This window comes from Pholcus phalangioides, unplaced genomic scaffold, assembly GCF_987345545.1.
Source record: "Pholcus phalangioides strain wild (caught in Gottingen) unplaced genomic scaffold, Ppha-v1.0 ptg000003l_1, whole genome shotgun sequence".
NCBI classification, from domain to species: Eukaryota; Metazoa; Arthropoda; class Arachnida; order Araneae; family Pholcidae; genus Pholcus; species Pholcus phalangioides.
In genome coordinates this window covers 22621142-22633970 of record NW_028301596.1, presented here as the reverse complement: position 1 = coordinate 22633970, position 12829 = coordinate 22621142, and the positions used below count along the sequence as shown (strand labels likewise).

At 36.7% G+C, this 12829-nt stretch overlaps 2 protein-coding genes across 2 annotated transcripts in view; both read right to left on the bottom strand.

Annotated features, from left to right (window-relative positions):
- The window catches only part of Hmt-1 (ABC transporter ATP-binding protein/permease Hmt-1), a 33702-nt gene extending 24945 nt beyond the window's left edge, over positions 1-8757 (bottom strand). Inside the window, exons 1-6 of the mRNA XM_089246760.1 lie at positions 7942-8757; positions 5883-6030; positions 5416-5614; positions 4975-5058; positions 1026-1128; positions 494-583 (exon numbers count right to left, since the gene is read on the bottom strand). Of these exons, the coding sequence (XP_089102886.1) occupies positions 494-583; positions 1026-1128; positions 4975-5058; positions 5416-5614; positions 5883-6030; positions 7942-8438 (1121 nt within the window). The 5' untranslated portion in view covers positions 8439-8757. The remainder of the gene's footprint in view (positions 1-493; positions 584-1025; positions 1129-4974; positions 5059-5415; positions 5615-5882; positions 6031-7941) is intronic.
- A 1696-nt stretch (positions 8758-10453) lies between these two features.
- The window catches only part of Cul2 (cullin 2), a 49512-nt gene continuing 47136 nt past the window's right edge, over positions 10454-12829 (bottom strand). The window contains exon 21 of the mRNA XM_089246737.1: positions 10454-10869. Coding sequence (XP_089102863.1) covers positions 10738-10869 — 132 coding nt within the window. The 3' untranslated portion in view covers positions 10454-10737. The remainder of the gene's footprint in view (positions 10870-12829) is intronic.

Genomic DNA, 12829 nt, shown 5'->3' with positions numbered 1-12829 from the left:
GATGCTAGATACATTGCATAAAAAATCGTGTTCAATGTATGAAACAGTTTGTAATGAATGGCTTCAGAAAATGATTAATCCCATTCTCTGTGAGGATATTTTCAAACTCAATTTGAAATGGGACTGTTACTGTTGCTGGAGCAAAAAGAAAAAGTTGTGCATTGAAAGAAATCTATTATATTTAAAGTTCATGAAGAAATATATTTTATTTGTTTTCTCGGTTGTTAACAGGATTTGGTTAAAAGAGTGAAAAGTAGTACTTTTTTTATCAAAAACTAGAACAAGGGGAAGGCCTGGAAGTTATTTTAACTAATCATTAAAACACTCCCCATTTGACTGATTTTCCCCTTTTTTAAAAAATTTGGTACTTTAATCAAGAAAAGATTTATTAACTCTACAAATTTCTAAGAAATTTCAATTATTTTATTTGATACACAAAAATTAGATTCCACTCATAAAGATGGTGGTTTTTTCTTCAGTTCTATAAACTTACCTGAGTAGGCTGGAAACGCTGCTTGTACCTCTGTCCATAATACGCAAAACTTCTCCAACTTTACGACTCAGGTGCCATTTTAAGGAAAGACTTTAAAAATTTTAAAAAAAAAACTGTCAGACTGCAATTTTTTTTTCAATCTTGATCTCAGAATTATAATTTGTAAAAACAACTTGTAAAAAATAAATCAAATCTTGTGATTCAATGAAATTACACAAATAGGCACAGAAGACTGGATGCGATGCAGAGATGAATTTCAAAAGGAAAATTCACAGGCCTCTCTGGGAAATCAAACTACTGTTTTTATGTTATTAAAAAAATGGAGCGAGAAAATTTACAAAAATGAATTTACATTTTTGAATTTTAAAAAATGCATATGGCGAGATGAAGACATGTACTCATCAGAGACGTGAGGTTCAGAAACAAAACTAATTTCAGATGAAAAGGTGAGTTTTCAGCATAAGAAACAATTTTGTGGTATTCGGAACAAAATCTAAAGTATAGATATTTCACAAAACAAAAAAAAAAACACCTGTGTAGATGCTGATACATCTCTACTTCTATTTCTTTTACAGTGTACTGCTGGATTCGGATCCATAAAAATGTGCGTATGTTATTCAAGAAACTGTTGCTGCCTGAAATTAATGATACACATTAATATAATTGTGGTTAAAACTATTACAAACTAAATGCAGGATATTTGAAACATACAAGAGAAAAATATAATATGCTATCAGGGGCGGCTCTTGGGCCGTGCGAGCACTGCTATAGGAAGGGTTACAAATCTGAGTGAAGGGTAAAAAAAAAAGCTTTGTCAACCAAAAGAACTTGACCAGTTTGCCAGAAATCTGAAATAAGTTCCGTACAGGTAGGGATTTTTTTTCCTTAAGCTGCCCTGTGCTCTGTTTCATACACGAACAAGATCACTCTTTAACCTTACAGATTTCGACAGCAAATTTGGATGATGTACAGTTACAGTGGCAAGGCAAAGATAAATCTAAAAAATGTGTATATAGGAAATGAAGAAAAAAGAATTGTTGGAGCAGGTTTTCCATACTTTCCCTATGTATGTAATATTCTATTAGCCAGCATGCCAGGGAAACAGTGAGGGAGTCTATCATGCCGCGAATACCATAGTTGCCAGCATGTCGAGAATACCCGTATTTCCCAGCATTGCAGCAAATTTGAATCCGATTCTGGAAAATTGTTAAATATCATTGTTATAAAAATCCATTGTCTGAATGCATAGTGCGATCCTTATTAAACCTTGCTTTTCCCAGCGTGCCAAGAACAGACCAGGTCCTCCTTCTAAATACCAGGAATGTGGACCAACATTAAAAAATCTGGTGGGGGCATGCTGGCTAATGTGGAGAAATATAGTGCTATTTTTTCACTCATCAAACCATTGGAGGGGAGAAAAGGAAAACAATAATAATGGGGAAGTAAACGAAGAAAAAAGCAATTTAAAAAAAACAATTGGCTTATATAGGGCTACCTTCTTTTCTTTCAAACTGAGCACAACTCTGGTCTATCGCCATATGAGCAATTTACCGAGTGAGTTGTGCTGGAAGTATGAGTGTACCAACCAGTCCAAGTGCATATCTAGTCTTCTCTTTGATTTTTCAGTGCTACCATCTATATTTCAAATTGTGAGTGAAGTGTAATGATTGAATATGAGTATTGCTGTAGGCTCTCTGTAGCGAGACTTTTCAACAGGGAGATAGGCTCACATGCACACCTCAAAATTGGGAACCACAGAAAAGCAACTTCAGTCAAGCAACCATAATAGTGCCTGTGGGGTTCGAACTTAGGTCCTTGCAATATGAGTCCATCACTATGATTATAATTAATAATATGATGAATGTAAGGTCCACATTCAGGTTGGCCACATCGTGGTGCTTAACATTATTTTTGAAGCTCTGTGAGGGTAAATGCTAATATGTCTTCTGCTGGTCAGGAGTTTAGTAATTTATCAAATCTCATCATAAGTAATTTTCAGAAATTTGAAGAGCTTTTCAGTAAACTAAAGTCTCACTCGAATTATTTCGAAAATGCAGTCAGATATTTCTTCTTTGTCAAACACTGTGTGCCCCTCCATGAATCTAATTCAATCGGAATCAAAACCTCAAACTCTTGCAGCTTCAGTCTCATTCACCCAAATGTTGTCTGCGACTTAACAAAATAGTTATGAGACGTCAGAGTGGGCTACTATGCATGAGCTTAATCATCCCATAGGAACAGTTCAATTACATTGCAGAGATCATCATAGAGTGGCCGAAACAGCGCTTAATGTTCTAGGCCATAATATCAGAGTTGGCCAGGCTTTATTGTCACAGATACGTGTAGCATCAGTTATTAGTAAAAGATGATTATTGGCGGATAGGTTTCCTGCGGAAACTTCAGTTTCAGACATACACATGCTATTTCAGAATATCTAGTTTGAGTGCATGAAATTGAACACGAAGACTTCTATGCATAATGCATCTTTCGTCTTGACTAGTGCTAAAGATAACTACAATATCCTAAGTGACCAGTCTCATTGGCCTTTTTTCTCTCCAGTGTGACCCAACCCGTAGGGGTGATGTGCTTATATCCATATGGGACAGAGCCTGGGTCCTATCTGACACAACAGTCTCATTTGCCTGGTTGACTTTCCCACTACGGGAGAGAATTTTTTGGATCTTCTTTTGTGCACTGTTTTCAAAATCATAATCGACATGTGATCATTGCTACCTTTCTGCACTAGCAACAACCCACCTCATATACCATTTCTCTATTGACTGCCTAATTCAAATGATTATTCTGGCTTAGCTAAATTGTGCAACTTTTTTTAGCTCTATCCAGGAAAAGCACATATCTCCTCTCAAAGCATTTCAAATGTTATCTCTGAATTACTGGCAGTATATTCCTCGCCTGTCATCAAGATTTAGTAACGTAGCAAATAAAAGACTTTGGGTACTCAGTAAGATGAAACTGATTGCTTGGCGCAATTCGAGGAGAAACTAAACAAACGTTTCTATTGTGCATTATGTTGTACGTTGCCTGGTGAAAGTTCTCAGCTCTGTTCGATTTGTGGCAATAATAATCACATTGCCTTTTACAAAGATGCAAACTCCCTTCTGCTGTATCCATACCTGCCATGTTGTAGATGGAACATCAGTCACTGACAGTCAATCTGAGGCTGATATATTTATTTGCAGACATATTTCAAACTCTTACGTGTTACCATTCATAGCAGAGGTTCACTGTGATGGCAGACTAATGCAAGACCATTCCCATTTCATAAATATGTTTTATGTTAGAATCATTGCTTCATTAACAGATTCATCACCTTCTCACTCCTCTACTGGGCCTGATGGCATCCCCGGTCACTTTTACAGGGCCTCATAAGACAAGGCATCTAATTTTCTGAGTGGAATGTTCCAGCATTTTTGACTTTCGCATGGCACTTAATTCCTGGAGGAATGACATCTTTTGTCCTATCTTCAAAAATAAAGGCAAATGTTCTGATCCTCAAAACTACCACCTGGTATCATTGACCGATATTTCTTCTGAAATATTCCAGATGTCTGGTTCAAAGACCTCACATTTGCTATCAAAATTCAGGGTGTTTATACCTCTTAATCAATTTGATTTTATTCCTGGTCGGTCACTGTTAATTCAACAACTATTATGTCATGATTATTGGACGAATGCCAATCACGCACTGTATTATTTTTTACACAGAAAGAAAGTGTAATTAACTGATCTGTAGTTTCCAAAAGATTGAGGAAAAACTAAATATTCTTCTTTTAGATTAACTTCATACTATTGTTTATTTTGACAAATTTTAATCTGTTCTAAAATTTACTAAAAATAGAGCTTCCACTCCGTCGTATATTGTACAATATACTGAAAAAAATTATAAGCAGGCCTAAATTATTTTTTTATGAATGTCTTGATCAGGGCCGTCATTTCAACTTTTTCCAGGGGTGCAAAGAACATGTATTCAATGTATGTATGTATATATATATATACCATTTTTAATGTATTTTCAAAAGCCAGGGGGGCGTTGCCCCCCCCCCTTCCCAAATGACGGGCCTAACCTTGGTTGCATCAATAGTAAAACAACATCAGTTTTGTGCTATTTTCTCTCAGTTTAATTCAAATAACTTTCTTTAGTCAGAGTCACTACTACTAAACCACACATGCACCTTGTCCATATTCCTCTGTGGAACTTCTAATGAATTGGTACTTGTTGGAATGTGTGGGTATGTATAGTGAGCCTTCCATGAAGTTTGTTTCTGTGTAGTGCTTGTTATGTGTAGTGTGCCATCTGCAATCAATTTTTTTAAACAATGAGTTTTTTCTCAACTCATAGTGAGTGAAGTGTAATGAATGAATAATTGTAATGTTGTAGGCCTGTTGCTCTCTGCGGCGAGACTTTTAATGGGGAAATCGGCTCGCATTCGTGCCTTGACTGGATGCAATGAAGATATTACCTTGACCTTGAAGAAACCAAAAGGCCACATACATCAGAATATAGTCCCATCGAAATTCAGGGTGGCTTTCACTCAAACTATTCACTGTAAAAGAAATATATGATTAAAAAATGTCAATCGAACCAACACAAATTTTTTCATAAAATTGTTTCATATTTTATTGCATTACCAATGGAAGCAAATCTGATCTAAATCATTTGATTGGTACACAAAATACAGTCAAACTTCTATAAGCTAAATTTCCAGTATCTTAAAGTAACATTAATTTCCATGGAAGCATTCATAAGTAGAAAAACTGAAGTATATGTTACTTCAGTCTATTCTTTAGTATGCTGCGTGGAGGGAGAGAGAAAGAGGTGGATCACAATATGTTAACTACATATTTCTTTCCTATTATAACACAAAAAAGACAAAATTTGACACATATGCACATATCTTTACCTATTTTTTTATTGTACAAAGGCACGTAAACATTCACAATTCTTCCTACGATCAAGATGAAAAAGCAAGCCATAACACGCAACTGCAGAAAAACATTCTTCCTTGGCCATAGGAAAGGTAGGAGAAGCTTTATTTTTTTGCAGGCATTTGCAAAAGCCGATCGATTTTGCCGTTGATTGATCCTTTCTCTAGATAATGACTATGAGTGCAACAACAAAATAAAATAGTGTAAAATCAATAAAATTATTCATAAAATTTGCATCAAATTCTCCTATAACAAAACCTTAAAATCAATTTTCAAGAAATTAAAAAAATAGTTTTCTTCACCTTTTTATTTTGTTACACTTTACAGTTTCACAGTGAATGACAAACGAATCACCTCATGATTAAAATTTTAAACCTTCAATTTTAAACTGAACGTATTCTAAGATTGAAATAAAAAGTAATATTAAATAATGATGAGTCACCTGATCTTCCTCTTGGATGATATATTCTCGAAACACAAAATAATCTTGGGCTGTTGGAATACCGGGTGCTCTGAACCCGCATATAAACAGGAGCAGACCTGATGAGTATCTCAAAACAAACAGTCCAAACTCTATCTTTGACAGTTCACTGGAAAATAAAAAATTAATATCATAAAATGTCTACTAATATAGGCTACAGGGTTGACACAGTATTTACAGTTGATGGTTTTTACCGTTTTGGTAAAAGTATGTTTTTTTCAGGGATTTTTACCACCCACGGAAAGGCAATAGGTTTTACCACCTTCAGAGAAAAAAAATTTTTTAATAATTTCCAGAAACAGTGATTTAGCTCCTTTTTTCCATTTTTCCTGAAAAAATTCATAATTTTGATACAATGTTGTGTGAACACATAACACTAAAATTATTATATTCTTACTAGCATGTATATTAAATTACAATATGCTCATTTGATCTTATTGTTAGACATTTTCTTGTCATAAAGCAAAACTTGACCCTAGGTATAAGGTCGCCATGGCAACTAGAAAATCAGCATTGGCACCTAAAATTTTTCTTTATTTAGTTGTTCAATTGAAGTCTATGGACAACACAAAATTTTCTGATTTCATGACAGTGTTTCTTTTCTTTCAAACCGAACACAACTCAGGTCTATCACCATCTAGGGGCAATTTACTACCTAGTGAGTTGTGCCGGAAGTGTAACTGTGTTTGTACCTAACTGTCTAAGTGCATATGTAGTGTTGTGTTTGATTTTTCACTGCTGCCATCTACATTTCAGAAGTGAAGTGAGTCATGTGTTATGATTGAATTACATTTGTACTGTTTGTAGGTCTGTTGCTCTCTGTGGTGAGACTTTTTAAAGGGGGGATCAGCTCGCATTTGCGCCTTGAAGTTGGGACCTTGCGACGCGAGTCCATCACTATGACCACTCGACCACCACAGCAGCTCATGAGAGTGTCTTTTAGCAGAAAAAGGGAATATTTGTAACAGTAAAAAAAACCAGTATTTAGTACCATTATTTTTTTAGCAAAGAATTATGCTTGGCTCTTAAGCAATTTGACTAGCACATAAATACATATTTTTTGATTTGTCAAGCCCTGCCATAAATACAGTCTCATATTCTCAACATATACTGATGGATTAAAAAAGAAAAGTATACACACTATAAATTCTATTCAAAGTATCTGTTTATAAATAAACAGATTTATGGCTTTGCCGCCTGCTGGCTATTCAAATTCGACCTCCCTTCTCCGGTTTCAAATTGATGTTTTTGACCACAAATTACTTAAATTCACCGCCATGGACTACAGACCACTTAGACACCCTCCCCCTTCCTTTGTAAATAATGCCTCTGATAGTAATCTTATGAACTCTTAGTGGTAATAAATAATAGTGGGAGAGAACTGAAATATTGATAACAATCATTTATCATAAAATGATATATTGCCTATATCATGAATGCTTACTTCATGATGTGCTGGTGCTGTACATCATGAAGCATATGTCATCTGCCTTCCATATTTTGAAGTAAAAATAACAAATGCTTAAATTTTTATGTTATGATAGTATCCTGAAATTTTGCCTGCTATCTGTCTAGAGATGCATGGAAAAGATCCACTAGTTAATTCTCAATATACAGTATACCTTTTTGTCACCAAGTTTTTGACTATGCCAAAACAGTGATAAGTCGCCAACACCATCAAATCTGGCACATTTTCAAAAGAAATTGCTCTTGTTGTTGTGTGGTAACCCTAGAAAAAAGCGGTAAATCGGGTCTGCTGATAAAAAAAATCGCTAAGCAGCAGCAGTATACCATATATTGGGAATTAACCACCTGCTGAATCACTTTCTGATAATTCATAATACACAATTTTTTTTCCTGCGCATACAGAGAGATAAATTTCTGATAATTTGCACAGCCATAGGGTAAGTCATTTGTAAAACATATTTTTCTCGATAGCGCAACCTTTAGAAACAAATTTCAACAACTGAAAATAAAACCTAGGGATGCATCACATTTGATCCACACATAAGTAAATTACCTATCCATCATGAAAAACCATACTCGACTTCTAATGTTCAAAAACATCAAGTTTTCATTGATGAAGACAAGCGTCCAGAAAAGCAGGAGAATGAGTCCATGTCCTCTAGCCGGAACACTGGGCAGAGCTTGGCGTCTCTCCAGCATGAGGATGTAAAGCGCTGTCGGCCACATGATGAGCGAGGCAAGGGAACTCAGTAGCACATACCCATAGAGAACATTGTCTTTTGACATGGAGACCTGCACGACCATGTGAAACAGAGCGAATATGGGAAATAATATGTGCACCGAAACTTGTAACTTGAAAAGAAATCTCTTCGGAAGTAATCGAGGATCCAAACGAGTCCCATATTTTCTATAGACGATGATTTGTGAACCACCAACGAGGACGACGAATAAAAGCAATATCAGTGAGGACACTGTACTGATGAAGCAAGGCGAAAGTCCATCCTCCACCCAGGGAATAAAAAGAGTGTAATTTTTAGGACAATACAACATTGTACCGATTTGCAGCTTTGATTTACCTAAGTAGTAATTTTTTTTTCTCTTTAGTTTAACAGTGAAAATGGATGCCACATATCAGTCTATATTGATGCGTATTACAGGATGAAATTGTGCTCTTTTTCTTTCTTTATTTTATCGAAATAAGCCTGTGAAAATTCAATTATTGTTTTTAAAAATTTGAGAGTGACAGCAATAAAAGACGTGACAAATAACTGGTGCTCACACAACATCGAATTGCACCACCACTTGAAATTCACTCCATACTGGGTGCTCCGCTCAGTTGCATGTAAACAAAAACATTGAAATTTGCACTGCACAATATCAATGAACATCACATGTCATAGACGGCTATTAAAAACGTATTTGGTTTTTCCGCCCCCACAGATTATATGGGCATCCCGATTACGATTACGATTAAGTGAAGCACGGCCATCTGCAATGACTATTTCCTGGCTGGGAGAATTTAATATATAATAAACATGGAGCTTTATATTACTGGAGGGAGCATTCATCGAGGAGAAATTTTCTATTTCTCCTCTAAGAGATTCCTCATTTCTTCTCCAAGGGAGCATTCAGCCACCACAACGGCAGCGACATTGAATGCAAGGATATCACGTGACTCGGTGAAAACACTTCCTGCCATCGAGAAGAAATATAATTTCTCTGTTTTTAACCAATCCGTAACGGCACGGATTTGCAGAATCGAAAACCAGCGTGCACTATGTGGACTCCTCATTAAAAAGTCTTATCACAGAGAGCAACAGGCCCACAACGATACAATTATTTAATCATTACACTTCATTCATAGTAAGGAAATTTGATGGCAGATGTAAATGCACTACAAATGCTTACAAGGGCGTCGGAAGTGTTTCGAAACTGTGGGTGCTCGTCTTTAGTTTTATATCGGAAATTTTAATTTCTGGATCAATTCTGGGGGTGCTCGAATCCATGTCACAAATTACCGTGGGTGCTTGAGCACCCACAGCACCCCCGGCTCCGACGCCACTGAATGCTTATGTGTAATGCACTACACATAACAAGCATTACACAGGAACAAACTTCACGTTAGGTTCACAGCACCACCTATAGAGCATGTGCTATAAGTGGTGTTGCACGTACAGGCACATTTCATCTTAACCAATTGAAACTTCCACAGAGGAATATGGACGAGGTGCATATGTGTTTTAATAGTAATAGTTTTTGCAGGGAAGGGAAGGAGGCTCGGAAAAAATCTCTCTCCCGACCCAGGAGCATCCGTCTTAAAAACATCATGGGCCAAGTGGTTTTTTTTCGAGGCCCTACCAGATCAATTCTAGAAAATTTTTTTATCTCATTTTCGTGAGGCCCCCGGGCCGTGCCTGGGTGGGCCCATGCGTTAATAAGACGGCACTGCCCTGACCAGGTATTGTTGGTCAATAAAGCCCCCTTTTTTGCCCTTTAAACTCTTATTTGGCGGTCCTCCTAGAGTGGCACCCGTGAGTTTGCATGACCCAATAACTTTGAACAGAACGACCATCAGCACCGTCTACAGCCATAACGAGAGGGAGTTCACACCCCCCCCCCCCGAATATGTGAAATACCGAGATGAATTCACCCCCCCCCCCCCCGAGATGAAAGTGATTTTTATGGAATAACATGGTTGAATCATATCTTTCTTATACATAGATCTGTCACTTTGGTCCTTGGTACCCATTCAAAAGAGATTTCTGGCTACGGCCATCTCAATTCAGCTTTGCTTAGTTGGCCGTGCTACTGGCAAACCCGTAGTCACATAGTGAGAAGGTCTGGTCCTTCCACCCCAAAATGTTAGGAAATAATCTATGTTCGGAATAACCATCCTGTCTATTCTATTTAAGACTGTTCTATAACTTTGTTCCCATTTATCCTGTATCCCCTGGACTGCCCTGTTTATCTTTAATCAGCGAATTGGCCCCAATGTATACATGTGTGTTGAGTACTCAGAGATAACTGCTATAGGTGATTCGACATTAGATTCAACGCCACATCAAGACAACAAGAATTTTGATATTTTATTATGAAAAAACAACACTGCAAAACATATGATATATATATGTATATATAATTCACGTTCAAGAAAAAATAAAAACGGAACAACCAGAAAGCTCAAGAAATTGTGTACAGATACATAAATTTATTCACAATAATTTCATCAACATAAGTCTCAGTCATGTTTGGAAAGCACACATACTTTGTGAAACATGACATCGCCAAAAACAAGAGGGTGCTGTGACATATTTATCATTATTTTATGTACAACAATTTGTTTTTCACTTCAGGCAACATAGCTATATTCATCTGTTGAATTCGGTGTTCGTTCCAAGTATTGCTTGTCTATCAAAGCTTCAATGCATTTCTTGATCATGGAGATATTTGGGACAAACCGGTTTTTTGCTTGATTGATAACCTAGAAAAATAAAACTTTTCATTGAATGAAAAATATGAAAAAAAATTCAAAATGCTATCAGAATTTAAGGGTCCTTTTTGTTTTTTTTAGGAAATACACAAAAACAAGCTTATCTTCAGTCTATCAAGTTTCATGTTTTTTCAAAAGCATGCTATACTCTTAAAAGTATTTCAAACATGGGCAGAATCATAAAAGCAATATTGTGAAGGAAAAAAAAGTTCATAAAAGGGTCACGGCATCAAAATTATTTTTGAGTACAGTCATCCTTCAGTATTCACGGGGGTGCTGAAGGGAGGGGCGAAAATGGAAAAGCTGCGAATAACACACACCATGAACTTTTGCCTTTTTCAGACATCTTGTCTGCTTTGTGCGGCAGAAGTAGAAGGGATGTCTAGTGATTTTCTGTTTTTTCTGAAAGAATATATTGTGTTTGCTGTTTCTTCTTCATTTCAGTTAATTTGTAAGAATATTGTAACTTCCAACATGGTCTCGCCCCCATGACAAGGGCAATGACTAAAACTGGCTAAAGTCCATAGAGCCTTGACTATATTTGGTTTGAAAGAAAGAAAAAGTGTGGTAACAAGGCTTCCTCTTAAAATTTTTCTACATGTGAAAAACGTACCATAGATGGGTCTATGTCATGGAAGAAATCCGTTCTCATGTATCAAACCGGCTCCACTTGCAAAAATATAATGTTGCACCTTCAAAAGCAATCAAAGGTAAGCAAGGATGAATCCCTATGAATGAGACATCAAACCCGCTTGCCAAAAAAGTGACATCATGTGGTATTATGTCAACACATAGACCCACTTTTATAGTTGTTGGGGGATACTGAGTCATAATTCTTACATGGAAATATTACAAGTTCTGTAAAACTTGATGCAATAAAGGCAGTGTCTAACGGATCATGATTCAAGAGATGACTGATGAAACTATAGTAAAATGCCTTTATTCATCAACACGCACTACAAATCATCTCAGTTAACCACAAGGAGGCTGGAAATCATTCCGAGCTTCATCTGTAGCATCAAAGGAGTGAAATGAATTGAAGATAAAAACTTGGGGAGTGTTTCCCATCTCTAGGATGTTAGGCTTCAAGGCAATCAACTCTTTTCTGTTTGCCTCTAGCGTTTTTGATTTTTCGCAGATGTATCCATCCCATCCTGTCATTGTCTGAAAGCCTTTGTTTTGAAAGCTATAAATTACTGTTTCCCCTGAGGCTTAAGCAGTCACTTCCAACTTCTGCTTCTTTTAGAAACTACTTTAAAATCAACCATCCATCAGAACAATACTTATTCTTCAAGGTGTAAATACGAGCCAATCTCACCATTAAAACGCCTTGCTGAAGGGAGCAACAGGCCTAGAATGGTACAAAATTTCAATCACTACACTTCACTCACAATTTGAGATATAGATGGCAGCGCTGAAAAATCAGACACAACACTGGGTTCACACTCATACTATTAGGTATATACATACTTCCTGCACAACTCACTTGGCAGTAAATTGCCCATGGCAATAGAACTGGAGTTGTGCTCGGTTTGAAAGAAAAAACAGTACTTGTAGTAAGCTGCTGTAGCAGTTGAGTGGTTATAGCAGTGGACTTGTATTGCAAGTACCCTGGTTAAAACCTCTGTTGCCACAGTGGTGGTTGGCTGAAGTTGGTTTTTTGAGGTTCCTGACTTTGAGGCGCGAATACTGGACAATCTCCCCCATTAAAAAGTCTCGCCACAGAGAGCCAATGATACAATTATTCACTTCACTCATAGTTAGAAAAACTGATGGCAAATGGTGACACTACACATAACAAGCATTACACAGAAACAAACTTCACATCAGGTTCGCAACATGTACACGGACATTCTAACATGTACCAATCTGTTTGAAATTTTGCAGAGGAATTTAGAAGAGGTGCATGTATGGCTGAGTAGTAGTAGTACGTGTAGTAAAATAATAATAA